At 38.6% G+C, this 21,430-nt stretch overlaps 1 protein-coding gene across 1 annotated transcript in view; it reads right to left on the bottom strand.

Moving 5' to 3' along the window:
- The window catches only part of RCAN2 (regulator of calcineurin 2), a 260,301-nt gene that overhangs the window by 199,759 nt on the left and 39,112 nt on the right, over window positions 1-21,430 (bottom strand). The window contains exon 2 of the mRNA XM_077903782.1: window positions 20,061-20,287. Coding sequence (XP_077759908.1) covers window positions 20,061-20,285 — 225 coding nt within the window. The 5' untranslated portion in view covers window positions 20,286-20,287. The remainder of the gene's footprint in view (window positions 1-20,060; window positions 20,288-21,430) is intronic.

The following is a 21,430-nucleotide window of genomic DNA, read 5'->3' as shown; positions in this document are numbered from 1 at the left end:
TTACAAGTGAGCAAACTGAAGCACAGAAATATTAAATCACTTGTTCCAGGGCACAGTTAGGAAAAGGTAGGGGAAGGGTTTGAACTGTGGGAGACCTGAACAAGCAGAGCAGAGAGTTTGAGTCAGCAAACATTTTTAACCACTTAGTAGCTATGTGACCGCAGGAAAGTGCCTTCACTTCTCTTAACAGAATAGTGATGACAATGCCCCTTCCATGTAGGAGCCACCATAGGGAGCAGGATGGAAAGGAGGATCACCTTATTGAGGGAGGCAAAGCAGGAGGATTATTACTGGTGTGGTTTCCTGAACCTCTAAAATAATTGGAACTGTTTTGAATAACTTGAATTCAGAAATCCTAAAAATAAGAAGTCTTGATTAATGCTTATACATTATTTAAAGACCGACTAAATGAACCACGTAAGACAAAATCTCAGGGAAATTAAATAAATAATCTGAAAAATTATAGTTAATTTCTTTTTTAAAAACCACATTGTCTTTTATTACTATGTTCATTTTATATTCCATAAGAATTGCTACCAATCCCTTCCGGTAATCCAGTTTAGTGGTTATGTGCATAAGCCTTAGAGCCAGATTTTCTAGATTCATAGCCCTACTTGACCTTGGACTAGTTACTGAACCTGTGCTTCAATTCCTCACTGGTAAGTAAGCAAAGATAGTAGTACCTTCTGCATTGCATTGTTACTAAGGCTAAACAAGTTCATATATATAAAATAATTAAAACAGTGCTAGGCATACAGTAAGAGCTCAATAGATATTAGCGATTATTTTTCATCAAGTCGTTTCCCAAGGACTTGGTTGGTGCATGTCAGAACTGGATAAATATTTGTATTGAATAAATAAATGATGACATACCTATTAGATGAATACAACAGTGCACATTTTAAGTGCTTATTAACATCCTACTTCCTTAACCCAGCTCTCAGAGCCACATGGCCTTAAAAGCAATATATCTGTATTTATATATGATTGACAATTGGCTCTGGTTTTTCAAGAGAAATAGGAGAAATCAACAAATCCTTACTATCAAGAATGAGAGGGCAGCCTGTGTGGCTCAGCAGTTTAGCGCTGCCTTCGGCCCGGGGCGTGATCCTGGAGACCCGGGATGGAGTCCCACATTGGGGTTCCTGCATGGAGCCCGCTTCTCCCTCTGCCTGTGTCTCTCTGTCTCTGTCTCTGTCTCTCTCCCTCTCCCTCTCTCTGTGTGTGTCTCTGTCTCTGTCTCTCAAGAATAAATAAATAAAATCTTAAAAAAAAAAAAAAGAATGAGAGGAGATAAATTCATATGGTCAAGGTGTCAACTTTAAATGGAAACAACATAAATATTCAGAAGATACAGACAATAGGATGCCTGGATGGCTCAGCAGTTGAGTGTCTGCCTTTGGCTCAGGGCGTGATCCCATGGTCCTGGGATGGAGTCCCACATTGGGGTTCCTGCGTGGTGCCTGCTTCTCACTCTATGTCTCTGCCTCTCTGTGTGTGTGTCTCTCATGAATAAATAAATCAAATCTTAAAAAAAAAAGAAGATAAAGACAGATGACCTCAGTCTCAGAAACAGTACCAAGCAATCAATTAAGTAAAAGCTCATGATACAATATAAATTAGATTTATAATTACTTTATTATTTTTATTTTTTTTTAAGATTTGATTTATTTATTCATGAGAGACACAGAGGGAGGCAGAGATACAAGAAGAGGAGAAGCAGGCTCGATGCAGGGAGCCCGACGTGGGACTTGATCCTGGTGATCACACCCTAGGCTGAAGGCAGGCATTAAACCACTGAGCCACCCAGGCATCCCAAATTTATAATTATTTTAAAAAGCAGACAACAGTGTAAGAAATAGGCAGAAACTATGATGATCTAAGATTATAAAAAGGAGGATCCATAATGGAACTGTACCTAAAGAATTCCATTCAATATAAGGGAACACAGTATGCAAAATATGAATGACTAACAGAATTGCAGAAACACGTCTATGGAGTATACCTTGACCATGACACTGCAGAGGCAACTTAGCACAACAGAAGCATGTGGCATTGGACCAAAAGACATGGTTCGAGCCCTGATTATGCCACATCTCTGTGAATACTGGCAAATGACTACAGCACTCCACATCTTCCAGCTTGCATCTCTGCTGTAGGAGTCAAATGAAGTAACTCAGGTGAAGTCCTTTGTAGATGGCAGCAAACTCTTTAGAGTTTTCTTAGTTATTAGACTGAAGAAGGAAAAAATTATCTTTAGGGTAATCAAAGTTTTAATCTCTGGAAGAAATAGATTGGTTCCATGTAAGATGTCTCTATCAATATAAGCAGCACTGGAGTCGGGGGGAAGGACTGATATCCAAGTATGTATAAATATATAAATATTAAAATTTTATATAGAAAATATGAAAAATCTCAGATGTTCATTTCTTCAACAAATGTGTATGCTAGGCACTGTGCTAAGTGCTGGAAAATGTCAAGTAAGGCAGAGATGTTTTTCTCACGGACCCTAGATTTTAGTTAACAATCCTATAAATAGATGAATCATTCATGGTGAGATGAACGCTGTGATGGAAATAAACAACACACTATGAAAATGCATAAGAGAGGAATTAATGAGGTCTGGGGCTAGCACTAGAGGGGTAGAGATAGGGGTGCATATGACAGATGCTGGCAGATGCAGCAGCACATGCAAAGGCCCTGGGGACATGCCAACTCCTGAAAACCTGAAAGAAGGCAGAGAGTGCAGGAGATGTGAGAATGTCAGGGAAAAGCTATGAGGTGGGTGGACCTGGATGGCCAGGCCAAGAATACTACAATTTAAAGGATCATTTCTTTATCCTTGAGGGAATGGGAAGCCTCTGGTGTGTATTACATACATCAGACCTGAGACAACAAACAGGCCACAAACAAAGACTGTGTACAGTGTGAAATGGATTGAAGAGCAGCAAGAGGGAAATAGAGATCAGGAAAGAGAAACTACAATAGTCCACATGGAAGATGCTTGGACCAGGGATCATAGAAAATGGTCAAAATGGACAGGAGTTTAGGAGGTAGAATCATCAGGATTGGTTGGTGAGGGTGAGCAAGAGGAGAATCACTCATCTGAAGGACCAGGTGAATGGACATTCAGGCCAGGAACGCAGGGAACGGTGGAAGGGAACCTGGTGAGCGAGAAAAGAGCTACAGTTTAGTTTAGAACATGCTGAGTTCCAAGAGGAGCTATTGGTTTACCTGGCTTGTTCCCAAGGTGGTTTTGATCAGGGAAGAATTTTGGCAATTATTGATTAGGGTGTAGGTGGCAATTATAGCCTTGGAGGAAATGGCTCAGAAGAAGAAAGAGAGACACAAAAGGAATATATACACTCACATTTATAGTTAAATTGAATCCACCTAGCCCTGCCTAACTTGGTTTAAAACTGGCCTTCTCCTGGGCAGTTTGCATTTGCAACCCCCTATCACCCAGTGGGTTTCCCTTTGATGTATGCTGACTGAGAAATAAAAGGTAGCTTTCTTTAAAGAGATGGGCAAGAGCAAATTCCCAGCACATTTGGATGAAACAGGAAACAACAGAGAAGGGAACTAAAGGAGGCTATTAGCTGTAGGGTCTGAGTTATTAAATATTGAGGGATGAGGAAAAAGAAAAAGTCATATTCCCTGATACAGCCTTTAAAATACTTTTGTGTAGAGGGCTCCAGATGCCATCAATCAAGAAAACGATCTCTGGCAGAGAAGAATATGGCTGGTATCAATAATTAATGAATGAAGGCAGAAACAGAATATGGAAGTGAGAGGTGCTCTTGCAGGAATTTTTGCTGGAAAGTTCAAGCAACTGCTAAATGGTTTTCTTCTCATTAAATACTATCTTCCTAGAATCATATGTGTGCATATCCATATTTATATCTATCTATACACATCTCTATATCTATATATAATCTTTATCTATCTATAGATATCAATGCATATAGACAATAGATATATCAATGCATATATCTAATAGATAGATATAGACATACACACATATATACACACATTTATTCACCTGTTTGAATTTTAGATATTATGATGGATCCTTATTGAAAAAGAAAAATGACTTGCTTTTAAATGTTAATGAAAGTCTCTAGAGGAAAAAAATAATATTATACCAAAAGTGTTACTTAATACATATCAGTCCTCATATAAATTCACTCAGGGAAAAACAACCTTAAAAAATTAACTCCTAGGATGCCGGGGTGGCTCAGTGGTTGAGCGTCTGCCTTCAGCTCAGGTCATGATCCTGGGGTCCTGGGATGGAGTCTCGCATCGGGCTCCCTATGGGGAGCCTGCTTCTTCCTCTGCCAATGTCTCTGCCTCTCTCTGTGTGTCTCTCATGAATAAATAAATAAAATCTTTTTTTTTTAAAGTCAACTCCTTGTCCTGGTTAGCACTCAACAACAATGAAACGCTGGTGGTGATTCATGTGCCTTCATGGTGCTCTCAGGTATTAGAAGAGCCTAGAAATATTGTTCCGAGGGACCATCAAATGATTCATGTCATATTGTTAAAATTGCTAAGTCCACAAGAAGTATACACATGAAAATCTTCACATAAGTAAAAGAGCAGCAAGCCACTGATTTACTGGCCACTTTTAATTTCAACCCAACATTTATTCAAAAGTTAGAGATATAAAGGGGGAAAAAAATGCCCTACCATGGCCACTGATTTGCCCAAGCCAATGCTCTACTCAATAATGAAAAGTGTAATTAGTACCAGAACAAATATCTACTTACACAGTATCAGAATAATGTTATGTAATTTCCTTTTTTTTTTTTTTGTTATGTAATTTCCAATTAAAATAGGAAAGAGAAAGCCCTGGCATTTATTAAGTCTGGATTATAAGCTACATCTGCACATTTATATATCAAACTCATGGTAATTCTGTTCAAAATTAGATATACACATGCCCAAACATGGAGACAGAAATGTTGGGACTGAGTAGAAGGCTTATAGTAAATTCTCTCAGATACTGCTACTCTACTTCCCTACCAAGAATTATACACTGTTCTTCAAGACAGTTTATAAGCTGTGCTTACAATTTTAACTGCACACTCTACAAGTTTATGAAAGCTAATTCACCATAATAACTAATTTGTGTAAGTGTTAATTTCATCTTCTGATTCTACTTATTCTGTGTGCTTCATCAAAAGCCATCCATATCTTTAAAAACAATGCTGCACAGGAAACTTGAAAATAATCAATTAGCAGCAAACTTGGCCAATGTGTTCCTTGACTCAACTGGCACCATAATTAGGCAATTGATAATGTACTGACGATATTAGCAAAACAAAAATCTTTAATTATGATAATAAATAATTTAGTTAGGTGGCTTGTTTTTAATTTTGTCATTTTACCACTTATGCATGAGAAAGTGGGATATATATGCCATTCTGCTCTATTAATAGTCAAAAAGTTAAGTTAGTATAAACCTGAGAACACTTATAAGGGCAGCCCCAGTAGTCTAGCGGTTTAGCACCACCTTCAGCCCAGGGCGTGATCCTGGAGACCCGGGATCAAGTCCCACGTTGGGCTCCCTGCATGGAGTCTGCTTCTCCCTCTGCGTGTGTCTCTGCCTCTCTCTCTCTCTCTCTCTCTCTCTCTTTGTGTGTGTCTCTCATGAATGAATGAAGAAATAAAATCTTAAAAAAAAAATAAACCTGAGAACACAGGCATGCTCTCTGTAACCTACTGAATAACATTATCCTTGGATTTTAAGTATACTTGTTATTTTACTTCTGAGGGGGAAAAAAACCCCACCTTGGCTCACCAATTAAGAAAATCCAAAATCATGAGCATTCTCAAGGTGGTTCTGGAAAAGTAACTAATTTCTTTATCTCAACGTGTCATAAAAATTTAGGTTAACAAAAATAGTGATCAGGGATATAATATCAAATCCCAGTGTTCCTTTTTACAATGCTGAAAATTATGTGTTTCTGGTCATTTGTTATATTAGTAGTAGTAGGAAATTAATACTGTAGGAAAGCAAACAAATCTGATTTACAGAGCTTCCTCATTTCCATGGTGTAAATATTCCCATGGCCAATTTTAAGGCATGCTGTACAGTCTGCTAAGCCAGTAAACACATCAACACACCACTGGATATAACCATAAAATGGCACTAGTAACATAGGATACCTATAAAACCCTGATCCAAGACTTCTGTGTGATTCTCATATGGTCATTAATTTATCTTCAGTACTTTAAAATTTCATCCAGCTGACCAATGTGCTGCTTAGCCATTATCCCAATACCACCTTCCTTCAAACCCCATTCACATCACACACCCAACGAAGACAGTTGCTCTTCCTGGCATACTAAATACATGCCAAAATTATAAAAATGCTTAGCCCTATCACATAAGGATTTGCTACGTATGATGCTAGTGATACCAATGATGACTCAATAAATTCTCTCAAAAATCTTTACTGGCCCAAATGCCAGAATTTCTGGCATCTTGAATATGGAAGCAGTAATGGTGGCAGCTAAAGGGGCAGGGTAAGTCAGTGCAGCCAACCAAGAACAGGTCTCTTGTGGCCTGAGGAGATGCACACTCTTACGTGATTTTTCAAAAGAGTTTTTGGGGAATGAAGGAAGAACTTCTGAGAGGGTTGTCTTACAGAAGCCTCCATGTCACTAAGCCAGTGACTGTCCAAAGGAGGTTTACAAAGAGAAAACTGGAAGAATTTCAGCCTACTCATTTGGAATGGAGGAAAGAAAAGAACTCAGAATGAGATATAAACAATTGGATTATAACCTTTTCTTTTAGTGCTGCTTCCAGAAACTCACCCCAGGAGATTCTTATCCAGTGAGACGAGGTCTTAGAATTGGGATCAAGAAATGACCAGGCAGTTCCTCTAATCTGCAGTTCCTGTATTTTATAGGAACTATATATTATATTATATTATACTATATATTATAGTTCCTATAATCAACTAGACCAGAGCTTCTCAAACCTGGGGTAATTCTGCTCCCCAGGGGACATGTGGAAAGGTCTGGGGACATTTTTGGCTGTCAAAGCTTGGTGGGGGTTGGAGGGTACTACCAGCATCTAGTAGATAGAGAGGCCAGGGATGCTAGTGAACATTCTACAATGCACAAGGCACCCTTCACACAAAGAATTATCAGTTCAAAATTTCAAGCGATAAAGGGAAGAAACTCTGAACCAGATCAGGCCATGGGTCTATGCCTCCCATATTATGTCTATTTCTGAAAACAAAATCTCTGACAATATGTTGTTGCAACACATTACTTATTAATGATAAGATTTCTGTGTAGATCAGAATATAAATCCTCACACCTTGTTTGTGCCAAGCAATAATTAGTATTAGGAATAATAACTATGCCAAAGAAAATTTTAGAAGTTACCATAAATGGCATGAACTTTCCTTCTGTCTACATCAATTGTATAGGATTCCCTACAGAATTATTTTTTAAAATCACTTCTTTAAGTGTAACAAAGTTAAATCTTCTTTATAATGATGTTTCTCTTCCACAGAAATGCCACTTCTCATTCATCTATTTTGTTATGATGTTTCCTGTACTATTTTCTTCAGAAAAATATGCTTGGATTAAATGAAGAATCTTCTAAGCAAAACTCTTAGAGTACTTAATGAATATGAAAAAAAATCATATTCCGATTTTCTCATTTACCTTCTCTTTCTAATGTAAATGTTAATCCCTTCTAAAGTAATTGGGCCCACTTAAATTGCCAATCGCAATTAACACATACTCGAAATTTGCTACAAGTAAGGATGAAACACCAGCAAAGAAAAATATCTTGTATTCAGTAGACTTTTGTTTCCTGAAATTAAAATTTGAAATGACTGTAATTACTCACAAAGAAGGCTTGGTTGACCAATCCAGTTTTCTCTGGAAACTGATGAAAAGATAGACCAAATGGGAAGAACATCATGAAGGCAAAACTCACTTGTCTTTTCAAGAAACTTCTAAGGACATTGTTCAGACTGTACCATAAAGTCCAACACTCATCAGGCTTCTCCTTGAAGTATATAAATGGAATAGCCAAATGACTACAGCTAGTCTTTTTAACTTTACATTCAACATTAAAGAAAATGAAGCTTTCTAGTAGGTATTAGGAGAATGAAAATTTAGGACTGGCAATTTACTGGTGCAAATAGAGTCATGTGTGGCTGTTCAAGATACTGTATATAGTAGAGATAGCAAATGAGCTTTCCTCTGGGCTGATTCTTGTGAACAAACTAGTACTTGTTTAGAATCCAAAAAGAATATTTCAAATACCAAATACCATCTCATTCATCCTTGATCTTGATTTAGAAGTTCTTCTGGGGGCAGAGGGAATAGACTATGCAGGCTGGCCACTGCACTGCTCCTTGATGAGTTATGCAACAACCATAAGACAAGGAAAGCAAAAATGTCCTATATCTTTTGCCAAATGCAAAAGATCAGACTGGTGGGCAGAAAATATTATTACTAGCCAACATTTGCAGTTTCTGTGATCAAGGCATCATGGATTATATCACTTACATCTTCACAACAACCCTCTGAGGTAAATACTATTACTTGATCTTTTACAGGTGAAGACACAGAAGCTTGAAAGGTTCAATAAATTGCCCATGGTCACGCAAGTGACAAGCAGTAGAACGGGGTTGTAGACCAGGCTAATGGGTGCTAGAGCTCCTCTCTCTCAATCACTGTGCCACACCATTTCTCTAGAGACAAGATGGCCCATTCGGGAAGGGTTTTGAGGTCTGAGATAATAAAAGGAGAACTGATCTTGTCAGTGGCTCAAAACAAAGCTGTCTTCCCAGCAAGCCCATCACACCAACACTGCTACTTTAAGTCACACATAGACACAGATCACATGACAGCCCTTCTGTCACCTCCAGACACAAAAGGTATACTATACTATGATATTAAACAACTGGCTCATTTTATTCCAAGAAGTTGCTTTAAAGCTTTATTCCAAGAAGTTGCTTTAAAGCTTCAGTTAGGATAGCATTTGGCTATGTTCACAAGCCATTAGTACTCCTATGGGCTTAAAAGTGGCACATAAAATAAATTGATCATATTTGGGCATATGCACTGAATAGGCAATGGGAAAACCAGCCTCTATATTGACATACAGAGTTCCATTTCTAAGCTTGCTCAGTACTTTTTATTGCTCTGTCTTCAAGGTCTAATATGGTTTACAATTTATATGCTTATTTAGTTTAACAGGCTACAATAACATTTATTTTGGCTGCTTTTAGTTGATCCTGCATTGATGCCAGCAGTAGCACCCTCTACCCTGCTCCTAATGTGAGGAATCTAGAGTTGCTTCATCCATAAAATACAAGCATGGAAATATGTATTGAAATGTTTAAAACTGGGTAAAGTAACTGATTAAGGAATTCGCAGACCAATTAGGCATTGAATAAAGACAATAAGGAGGCTGCCCTTAAGGAAGGAAGGTTTTTTATTTTGTTGTTCATGGTGTTGTATACAATATGTAGGTTTGAAGAAGGGCTGGACAAATTCAAGTGACAGCTCCTGGCAAAGTCATCATATTGACTATCAGAAAACCTAAAAACGCAGAATGTTTGGGAGGTAAAATTCTAAAGAGTGTGCCCTGAATCTGGCAATTAAGAAAGTATTCCATTCCAACTGTGGAGTGGTGACAGGATCTTTATTGAGGTGACTTTCTGTAGAGTCCAGACACAAGAGCTATTCTTAGAACAACCAAAAAAAGCATGGAGCTGCCTAAAAATAATGATGACTCAACACCTAGAGGCTTCAATGATGTAATGTTGTCAAAGAACACCCTCCCTCCTCACAGGTTGCAGTTTTTAAAATAAGCCAAGCTCACAGCTCACCTTCTGAGGAAAGCAAAAATTTCACACACAGGAGAAAATGAGGACACATGGGTCACATATAGAATGTTCCATCCACGCATCGCGTTTCATGGTGGCCTGGTTCACTCGTTGAGGAAGCCCCTGCCAGAGTCAGAGTCCGTCCTTTCTCTCTGCCACCCACACACATCAGTTGTCCTTTCAAAACAGGGCTGTGAGACAGGACAACAATGTGATTACACAAGAGGCATGCTGAAAAATCTGTCCTCAGGTCACCGCAGCCAGCACACGGCATCACAAAGGATGGGTCCATTTGGAGACTGCTATATAGGGACAAGGTAGAGGCTCAAAACAAAAAAAACAAAAACATATCCCAGAGGCTCCTCCCTTGTCCTGTTAGGTGTGCCCATCACCTGTGCTCCTATATATATATGTTGTATCCACCTCCATCTCTCACTTCATCTGACTTGTACTATCATTATCAGACCCCAGCACTAAGTTTCATGAGGACTCGCACCTCATTTATTTTTGGACTCTGAGTGCCAAGAGCAATGTTTGGGACATAGCAGATTTTCAATAATTGTTTAAAATTTGATGGCTGGATTGAGTAGACTGATTAACGATGTTGGAAAGATGTTAGGGTTCAAAGCTGATGGCCAAGAAAGAATTCTTGAGATATCTTTGGTGCAAAAAGGTGGTTTTATTAAAGCACAGGGACAGGACCTGTGGGCAGACAGAGCTGCACCGGGGTCATGAGGAGTGGCCTATTCAATACTTTCAAGTTAGGAGGGGGTTAGGCAGAGTGTAAGCCTCCCAGATATTTTGGAAACAAGGTTTCCAGGATGGTGAGGGTGCTAGCTATTTTTAGGAAATATTTATTTATTATTGCTTAGTAAGTCATTATTATTGTTTAGTAAGCCCTCAGTCATGAGACCCTTCAGATGTATATCGGTGGGTCATATGCTTGGGGGATGATTGCCAACATGCATCTTGGGGGTGGGGTATTTAGAGACAAAGGAAGTTTCCAACGGAATTTTTATATGTTAAAGTAGACTTACAGGATCCTGGGGGCCAGTCAGGCTAAGATTGCCTTTTGCCCTTAGCAAAGTATTAACATCTAGGCAACTGAGTTCCTGGAAGAATAATGCTCTACCTATTTCAAGGACTTGTCAATGGGCTATCTATAGTAAAGAAATATAAAAATTTTTCTTCTGCCTTTATTTCTCATATCAATTAATGTAATACTCTCTCTTTGCCAATATATTTATGATTCACTGCCCTTCCCTGGGTATGTAAATTGTATATCTTAGGATATAATATCTCCTAGGGGTACGTTCACCAAAAGCAGAATTCCTGATCAGAAAATAATCTTCAAGTCCAACAGACTATAGAGCACTGTAGGAGATACTTGGGAACAGAATGTTCCTCACACTACAGAGCCAGTGATTTGTTCTTAAGGCTTGCTCTGTTCAGCAAGAAACAAAGCAAGAGACAGGAGTTTGAGTGTCAAGGCTGGGTGCATTACAAATAGATAAAAAAAAAATCTGCATCCTATTTAATATACCAGGTCTTAAATGGACAACTGTTTCTTTTTCAAAAAGGTGACCTTGTTTAAGCAATGCTTCCATTGTGTATTTCTGGAATTCCCCAAAGTCAGGTCCCAGTCTCCAAAATCATTCCTATTATTTTGTAGCTATTTTTCATTATGATGTTTTGTGTATGTTGTTTTTAAATAAAAATTATTTTATTAGGGTTGGTTGTCCCCCTGAATAACTATACATGGCTCTAAGTTTGTTTCCACAACTTCAAATCTACCCTAAATATGAAGGCTCTGCATCACTCAAAACATTGCAAAGAATATGCTATCAGTGATGCCCAAAGAAGACTCCTTTTGAAAGAGACCATAGTTACTTAGATACATAAACTCAGAGAAGTTTCTTTAGGGGAAAGACAACCCTACTGGAACTGAGAGTCCAGTTGTCAACAGGAAGCAGGGCAAGGGCAGGGCTAGGAAATCAAATGTGCACTTACCTTCCCACCCCTCTCTCTAAATCATGATTACCCTACTCTCCCAACTCCCACATTTAGAACAGGACTATGGGTAGGAAGCAGATTTAACAAAAGCTAGTTATTGGTGCCAAATTGCTCACATTGAAGACTCATTCCTCTGAAAATTTTGAAAGAAGTTATTTGAAGAGCTAAACTCTTTTCTTCTTCTATGCTCCTTGCAAAGCCTTGAACTTCATCCACATAGTAAAGAATTTAAAATACACTTCTGGTCCAAGTTTTACAACTGGAGAGAATGTAGTACCAAGGAGGAATATAATCTATTTGAAGGAAAAAATACAATTCTCAAGGACCAGGCATTGAAACCACTGCACCTTCCCATGAAATAATTTGGCTCTAGGCCTTCAGGATTCAAAACTAGACTTACACATTAGAAGCACAAACTTAAATACACATATCCTCAAATAGTTTATATGTGTTCATTTCTTCACCCATTAGGTATCAGAATAACAATCAGATTTAAGGGTCACGCAGAAAGTACAGTTACATGACCAGGTACTTCTCTAAAAACATACAGCTCACATGTGCCATGGAAGATGTCAACTGCAATTGAAAAGTTACATTTTTTCCTTGAAGGTATATTAAAACCATTCTTCCAAACAATATGAATGATAGCAAAAAATGTGCATATATTATTCTAAAAATATATAATCTACTAATTTAGGTGATTTTTTTTCTATTCATAGTGGAATTTAAAACATCTGCAAAATATACCCTTAGTGATTCTTGGCCAACCTCCTTTATATTTAAAGACAATTGTTAAAATTCCCATAAAGATATGAGCAAAGTTTGATTAGATAATTCAGAAATGTTCTTGTATTATACCTATACATAATTAGGTTACTACAAAAGAAACAAGATATTAAGACCACTAAGAATAAATACAGTGGCCATGATAGAGTATTAACTTTTCTATTTTTTTTTAAGATTTTATTTATTTATTCATGAGAGACAGAGACAGAGACAGACAGAGAGAGAGAGAGAGAGAGAGAGGCAGAAATACGGCAGAGGGAGAAGCAGGCTCCATGCAGGGAGCCTGATGTGGGACTCGATCCCAGGTCTCCAGGATCAGACCCCGGGCCGAAGGCGGCGCTAAACCACTGAGCCACCCGGGCTACCCAAGTATTAATTTTTCATTTGAGCTTCCTGGAAGCTAAGAAAAACAACATGTAAGTTATATAATCTTCCTAGTGAGAAAAATACCAGTTCTCCAAAACTTTACTTAGTTTTCTTGGTACTATGTTCTACGAGAAACCCAACACATGAACTTTATTTGGAGAACCCTGAAGAACACGGATCCTAGAACAAACACAGAAACAGTTTTCATGTGGCAAAGACACATTCAACCTTCTGGAAACCCAAGGCTATCACATAAAATCACGACTTCGTTAAAATGCTACAATGAACGGCTAAATCCAGCCTTTCTTTCTACTTGCACAGCACATGTGCCATCTCAGTACATGTTTTTAGAAGGGCTCTTTCCTTCCTTGAACCAGAGACCTAGACACAGGCTGGGTAGTGGGGAGGGGGAGGAAAGAGAATGAGGAAGGGAACCCATGTTTACCATTAAGACCTAGTGTTGTACCACCTCCTCTATCATTTCATCTCATTTAATCCCATAACAAACCTATAAAGAAGGTATGGTTAAGCCCATTTTATAAAAGAGAATGGAGATCCAGAGAAGTTAAGTTAGCTAAGATCGCATAACCAGTATGCCATAGAAGAAGGATCTGGAAGCAAGTGCTTCTAGATCCAAAGCCCTCCCATAGGGCCTTTCTGCTTCTAAGTGGCGATGTTATATCCAGGACTGTGGGGGACATTACAGGATGCAGAAGAACCATGAACTTGCTCTATTGCCCTCAAGATACTTGCAATCATCCAGCTGGAATGTAAGACCAGACCATCATATGAAGCAGCGTATTCTATGTATAAATAATGCACTAAGTAACCTGGCATTAGTAATAGCTACAAATATAGGAGGAAAGTGTAGGCTTTGAACAAAGTATGAGACATGATATTTCAACATTTATTTATTTATTTATTTATTTATTTATGATAGTCACAGAGAGAGAGAGAGAGAGAGAGAGGCAGAGACACAGGCAGAGGGAGAAGCAGGCTCCATGCAGCGGGAGCCCGACGTGGGATTCGATCGTAGGCGCTAAACTGCTGCATCACCCAGGGATCCCGCTGCGCCACCCAGGGATCCCTCAACATGTTTGATGAAAAATTTTATCCATGTCATGTAGCTGATTAATGGGTCTCTACCTCAAAACACAGATGGAGATTATGGTGTTTATATTTAAAACAATGGTTACGCTGTCTAATAAAATTTTCCTACCAAAACATATTACCAAAATTATCACCAGAAACTGATCAAACTTAAAAAAATAAACTACCCAGATTCTGTTTCTATATATCCATTCTTCTCAAAAGGTAGGAGAATATAGTTGAACAATGTATGCAAAATTATAAATGAGTAGATAATCAAAAAATGAGAAGGTAATAGTGAAGTATAAGCAGCACACTAATAACTCCACACTCATACAGCAAATATCACATGATATTAATGGAACTGGCACTCAGCTCATCTATATCACACTGATCTCATCCCTGCAGTGAAATGTCAGACTGCTGTGAAGGATACCTTGGTGGTGTTTTAAAGTTCATGTCCAAACTGTTTGACTTTCTCTGGTTATCTCAGAACAGGTCCAGGATTTCAGCCTAAGAACCAAGAACAGAATCAAAGAAGTCCAGGAAAGCAGGGTGAAGCCAATGCCATTTTCAGTTGGTGGGAGCAAGGAAAAATAATAATAAAGCTCCTTCCCCCACTCTTCCCCAGGGCTCCATCTCTGAAACTGCCTCTTAAAAAAGGAGGTTCTTAGGTGACACAACTTAATAGTTATCCTTAAATTTATATCCTTTTAAATTTGAAATAACTGAAAATTATCCATTACGACTGGGGCCACGGTGATGGTTGTGTCTTTTGTGTACTTTTCAGGGCCTCCTGCCTGGGAGGAAAGCAGAGGATGAAATCCAGCTTCTCCTCTACCTGCCAAGCTACCCACAACTGCTCAGGGCTTCAACCACCCCTTCACCTCAGGGCAAAGGGCATCATTTTTTCAAATTCACCATCATGGCCCAGGCAGCATGTCCTAAGACTGCTTCTACCCATGGGAGCACCTTCTCATAATTCGGAGTCACTGTACAGGCTAGCAGCAGCTCTGATGGAAACGATATGAAATTGTTTCCAAGTACCTGCATGTTTCAAAGAAGGGAAAAAAGCTCCCCATCACTCTTTAATATTATCCCAGACTAATTGGAACATGGCAGCCGTTTGTCCCCAGGTGCCATCAAGAATATATGCTCATCTGCTCTTTGGCACAGAAACCAAAGACTCTCAACTCTGTATGCATCGGGCTTAATTCTTTTCACTGCCTCAATTATTTTCAGGTAGTTAAGTGGGGCATTTAGAGTGGCCTGTCAGACGCTCGAGCCCCAGGGTGTCACTCAGTGCCGTGGAGAAGCAAGACACTAAATATGCCTCTGGAATATTTCAGGCACTTTAAGAAAGGTTAAGGTTCCAGGGAATGTCCTACAGCAGCTTTCAAATCTGCTCCACGCTGGGACTCTCATCTGTCAGGTGCCCCCAAGTGATTAGCAGTGACTAATTATGGTTCCCAGTCATCATCCAGAGAAAAGACAAAACGAGAATAAGTTACTGAATACAATGATACCCACTGTCTTTTTGACAATTTAAACCTTCCTTAAAGCAACAAATCTATTTGTAAATGTCCTTCCACCTAGCAAGGATGAATAGCACAAGAAATACAGTGAAACTCGTAAGTATTTCTGGAATATGTGGTATCTAATTTAACTTGTTAACTGCTTTAGTATTTAAAACAAATGCTCAGTTGGCATTTTTCTACCCTCAGGTCACCAGGGTCGACTTCATTTTTTCTTTTTTCAACTTCTCTTCAGTGACACTGACACTTAAGTTAAAATAAATCTTTTGTTTATCCTTTGCTACACACTTACAACGGGAGTGATTTGGACTCAACGCATTTATGTTTAGCTTGAGTCTTGCTATTGAATTACCTGAATTCTCTATGTTACATTCTTTTACTTGAATGTGCATGCTATGCTGGTGGATGGCCAACATTATTTCCAGAACCTATTTTTCCATCATAGAGTTTACAGATGGTGAGGCATGGTGGGTAATGAACTAGAATTCAATGTCCAGAGGACTTGTACTTACTGTATCAACCTAGGTGGACTAAGTTGCACTCTTAAGAACAACCCCCCAATCCCAGTGGTTTAAAGCAACAAAGGCTTCTTTTTTCTTGTCATGTTACATGTTCCTCATGGGCTGGCCAGGACTCTGCTTTGTGTTATCACTCTCCCAACCCCACAACCCAAACTGCCTGAGCAGACGTTCCCTGGCACAGTGCCAGTTGCCCCAGCAGGGAGAGAACATTCTTCAGGGTCAAACATTGGTAACCAAGTGCTTGACCTGGAAGTAACAGATCACTTCTGCTTACACATTGGGCAGAACTAGCCAGAGGGTTCCAGAGACTACAACTCTGATATATGCCCAGGAGGCAGAAAAGCAGAAAGACACCACCCTTATAGGGTTGCTATGACAATTAAGGGCTTTATTGTTTATAAAGCATTTGGAAGAGCACCTGGCACCTTGTTACTATATAAGTATTAGCCACTATTATTGTTAATTATTATTATTATTATTATTAAGCTGAATAAATTCCTAATTTTTGGAGGCCATTATCAAGTCAGGCTTCTCCTTATTGAATTGCATTTGGCTAAATGTTTCATGATGGTTATTTCCCTGTTCTCCTTTAGCTACTAGTGAATGCCAATATCCCATTGAGCAAACCCTCATCTATCTTCAGCACAGACACAGGGCAACCCCCAGGAGATCCCTCCAGCCTCACCTGTCTCAAGATGAGTTTTTGTAGCCCTGCTGGACCCTGAAAGGCAAACCCACGGGAGCATGCCAAAGGGAAATGAACTCTAGTAACTTTTAGGTGTTGCATGCTGTGAAGATCCCAGTTCTAAATGCGTTTCATACAAAAATATTTATGTTACAAGCTGTAGCATGCAAACAGCAATCTGCATTTATTGGTTTCAGATGCCAATTTCCTCCAGCTCCAGTTCTCTTCTGTGTTATATAAACAAATCTCAACCATCTGGACCACAACAAGCCACTCTGAAGTATGTGCTCACTCCTTGCAAAAGCATCAAATCAAAATATAATCTCACAGAATTCTGCCTAACAGAAAATTGGAGTGAACGATTTTCACAAAGCTGCTTTTAAAATGTTCTTTGGGTGTCAGAATGGGATAAACAGGATAGCAGAAATGAACTTATCAGAATATTTGTTACTTTGATAAACAAACAAGTATAACAAGAAGATCATATCCTATGGTGTTACCTACCTATATTAACAGTCCAATTTAGTGGCTTCCAAATTACTTTAGAAAGGACAAGGGCTTAGAAAAAACGATCTCAGGTGGGAAAACAGAGATTGGTGCAAGACTCATTCAGGATAGTCAGAGAGCAAAAGCTTTAATTCCTACCCAGCTAAGGAAGTTAAAATGTATGCTTTATAATAATTGTAAGAAATAATCTATAGTCCATCAATACCAAGAAACAATGGACGAGAAGTAGACTGTGCCAAAAAACAAAGGACTCTGCCCAAACAAGTTTCATATGTTGCCACTTACCCACCTGGACCTCTGAAATGAATACTAAGCATCATTTCCAATGTCCTATCTCCTTAATATAACTCCAGCGGGCTAACTGCATCTTCCCAAGGTCTTAGAAAATCACAGTGGCCAAATTTGTCCACAGGCAAGTGCAGAAGTACTAGAAATGCTTCTTGTTCCTTTTCCCTCTACCTAAAAATCTTTCTTCACCAGCTTAGCCCAGTACCTAAAATGTCCACCCTTTCAGAAAGATAATGATCGGACTTTGTGCCTTAGATTCTTGAACTTTGAACACTGTGGAAAGAATTTCCTAAGAGATAGGGATATAAAACAAGTGAGTTTTGTTAAGAAAGTGAAAAACAATGGAGGTAAAGGGAAGACTATAAAGGTTTGGAATTTAAAGAGAAAGATGTAGCAGTGAAAATAAGGAGCCCCAAGGCTCCCTAAATACATGTTTTTCTAGTGTCTCGTGATGATGCCTCCTTGCTATTGTCATCTTTTTTGGTATCTGATCATCTTGCTTTGCCATCCTTAACCATGTATATGTAATTAGTATATATAAATAAAAACTGAATCTAGGTCAGAGTATATGATATCCTACAGACTCTCCTCAAACAGGGGTTACAAAATCACACCAAGGTAGAAGACTTTCCATCTGACTTAATAAGTATAGTTCTGTTGACACTGACCAATTATAAAACTCACCTCCTTGGCTATAAAAATGTGGTCTAAATAATTTGAAGCTGATTCCACTAAACTTCATCTCATTGATTTCAATTCAATATTTTCTTGAGGTCATTTTAAAAGCAAATACTTTTGGTTAAGCTGCAATCTACCAACTTTGTATACAAATTAAATGAGAGTATTTTGTAATCCATGATTCACTCACAGATCAGAATATCAAAATAGATGTGGGAAGTCTCCCCAGGCTTCTGGCTTCCTACATAACCAATCCTGGTTCAGTAAATTAGTGCTGCTTGAGCAGCACTCCAGAATGAGGTAAGCTCCTCCCTAGGTTTTACTGTTTCAATCTACCAGGAAAAATTTAGTCAGGAAAGAATCAAAAACCTGTTTTGATCTCTAAGGAAAATCTTTCTATTTGTTGATTAATTTAGATAAATAGGTGACGGAATGAGAAAATATAGAATCTTGTTTCATAGCTAATGCCAGGTAGATTTCAGAGGAGGGAATTACTGACTCTGAGTAAATTATACTCTGTGTTGTAAACTGGTTATTATCCAAGAGCAAAATTCCCAGTTTCTTTCAAAGAGATCATATGCCATTTTCTTACTTCAAACGGTCAAGGGATCACAACATTGGAGGTTCTAATCACATCTAAGGCCTTGGATTTCAAGCTTTTTTTAGTCTATCATTTCAATGTTCAACTCCAAAATAATATCAATATAAAACTATAATTCCAAATCCTCCAGGCTACCAGAATTGTTTACAAAACCAATAAAAGCCAGGTTAAAAAAAGACTTCCAGTAATTATTTTCAGGCAAAGGAGTTTGGAGTTCAAGCAATTGACAAAATCAGTCCAAGTTTGTGAAACAGCAATCATACATCCTACTCTTTTATCTACATAAAGAGACATATACTTTAGTTTAGGAAAAAAGGCCCTTCCCCCAAAAAATGTTGCCCATGTTTTATAACCTACTATAATAGTAGTTGTTTACAATTAGAAATTCACATCCACAGGGCAGTTTTGATCTAATTCAGATACTCCATTAAAAAGGTCAGAGAAATCTAAAATCAGTTTTAAAAACATCTCCAAACAGAATATTTAACTCTGATTTCCAAGAATCCTTATATTGAATCAAGTTTGTCTTAAAAAGAGAAGCTTCTTTGCTGGAAAATACTTGTACACAGACAACTTCATTCCCCAATCATTTCAAATCAACCACTTTTACTCAAATTCTTACCACACATAATACAATTCCATCCTGTGTGATATGCTGAACAAAGCAAGACTCTGATAACCAGCCAACTTACCTTTCTAATAATGGCTGCAGGACTCAGGTCATGGCTATGTTTGGAACACTCATCAAACTGCAGGAAGGGTAGGGGTAAAAGAGAGCTTGTGCCATTTTGTGAAAGGCAAATTAAGGTTTTGGCAGAATAGGTGAAAATAAATTTTTTTTTTATTACATCTGCTTCCTAGCCCAAAGGATTTTTCCTGCAATCATTATTCCTAACACCACTTGCTCTGTTAGATAGGCCTATGAGTCTCCGAGGATGAGATCTGATTCAATGTCTACAACCTTGTCACAACTAGTTGATAACAGAATAGGCTTTTCTCCTCCTGCTATGCACGCCAACTACACATTTTTCAAAACTTCAAAACATCCATCACAAACAAGCCATGGAAATATTTTGGGATAATGCCACATTTTCCCATGATTCAGGAGCAGAAAAAGCTTATTACCTTGCTCTCTTCTCCTTCAAACACTGACTGGTGAACGTTGCACGCAAACAATGAGTTGGGGAGGTCATTGAAGTCAGTGATTGCTTGAAAGGCTTCCTCTGCAAAACACCGAGTTACAGCCCAGTCTCTATCTATGCAGCAGAGCAAGAAAAGTCCTCCATCTTCTGGGATGTGCCCCTGCTGCCCCAGGCTCCTCATTCCAATGAAGTAAGATTCTCCCCTCATTCCTGAGGACACAAAGATGGACATGTGTTAGAGTAAACATTGATTCCTTCAAATTTGGTTCTAAAGCTGCAATTCTGTGAGTGTGTAGGGCAGAGCAAAGTGTGATTAGAAGCAAGGACTATGGGAAGAGGGGAAGACCCAGAAAGTTCACATTACCCCTCTGATCGCTGAGTCACTATTTCCCATCTAGCTCTACCACCAGGCACCAAGTGGGTCAAAAAAACCCACTCAACCAAGATATGAATTGGAAGCTGGGGTATCTAGCCCAGCTACCCAGTATTTACTAGATGTGGAACCTGGGAAAGTTATGTAAACTCTCTGAGCCTTTGCTTCTTTATGAATATCAAACAGAGTCAGAAAAGACTTTGACAGGTCAGATGATGAATTATATAATACCACCACCATTGCCACCACTACTACTAAAGTCTATCCTTTATTGAGTTCCAGGAACTGTTCTAAATGATTGGCATGCATCAACTAACCTATTAAATCTCCACAATAGTTTATGAGACTGGTACTAATGCTATCCCCATTTTACAGGTGGAAAAACTGAAGAAAAAAGCAAGGGAGTAACTTTTACTATGTCAGTGATAGTAAATAGCAGGACTAGAATTTAAACCAGGCAGTTTGGCACCCGAGCTCATCTTCCTGCGCCATAGAAATGAAGCAGATAAAAATTAGTGCAAGTCTATATTTAAGGAAGTACAATCTATTTCATCAGTACCTGAATCTTGATTGCAGTAATTCTAATTGTTAATGGTTTATCCATAATGAGGATGTGTGGGTGTGCGCACACATCTCTACCTTCTGCCTGGGATGATTAAGTAATTTGTGAATCCTGGATTTTGAAAATAAGTACTACCTTGGTTAATCCACGGTATTAGATACAGATTTTCCTTTCCTCATAGTCCCCATCACAAAGTTTTCTAGTATCCGTCTTACCTATGTTCAATCATTCTATTATTTCCTCACTCCAACATTTCAAAATTCTACCCAACTGCAGCCAGTTTTATCATCTTTTCATACTGACACATTGCAACAGATGTTATCAGTCCCCCCACATACCTCAAGGACAGTATCTACATTTTTCTTTTGTATCTACTTTCATGCCTATCATGCTCAGTAATTAGAAGCCCTGAAGGTGA

The sequence above is a fragment of the Canis aureus genome, chromosome 7, assembly GCF_053574225.1.
Source record: "Canis aureus isolate CA01 chromosome 7, VMU_Caureus_v.1.0, whole genome shotgun sequence".
Lineage (NCBI taxonomy): Eukaryota > Metazoa > Chordata > Mammalia > Carnivora > Canidae > Canis > Canis aureus.
This window is presented reverse-complemented; position numbering and strand designations above follow the sequence as displayed.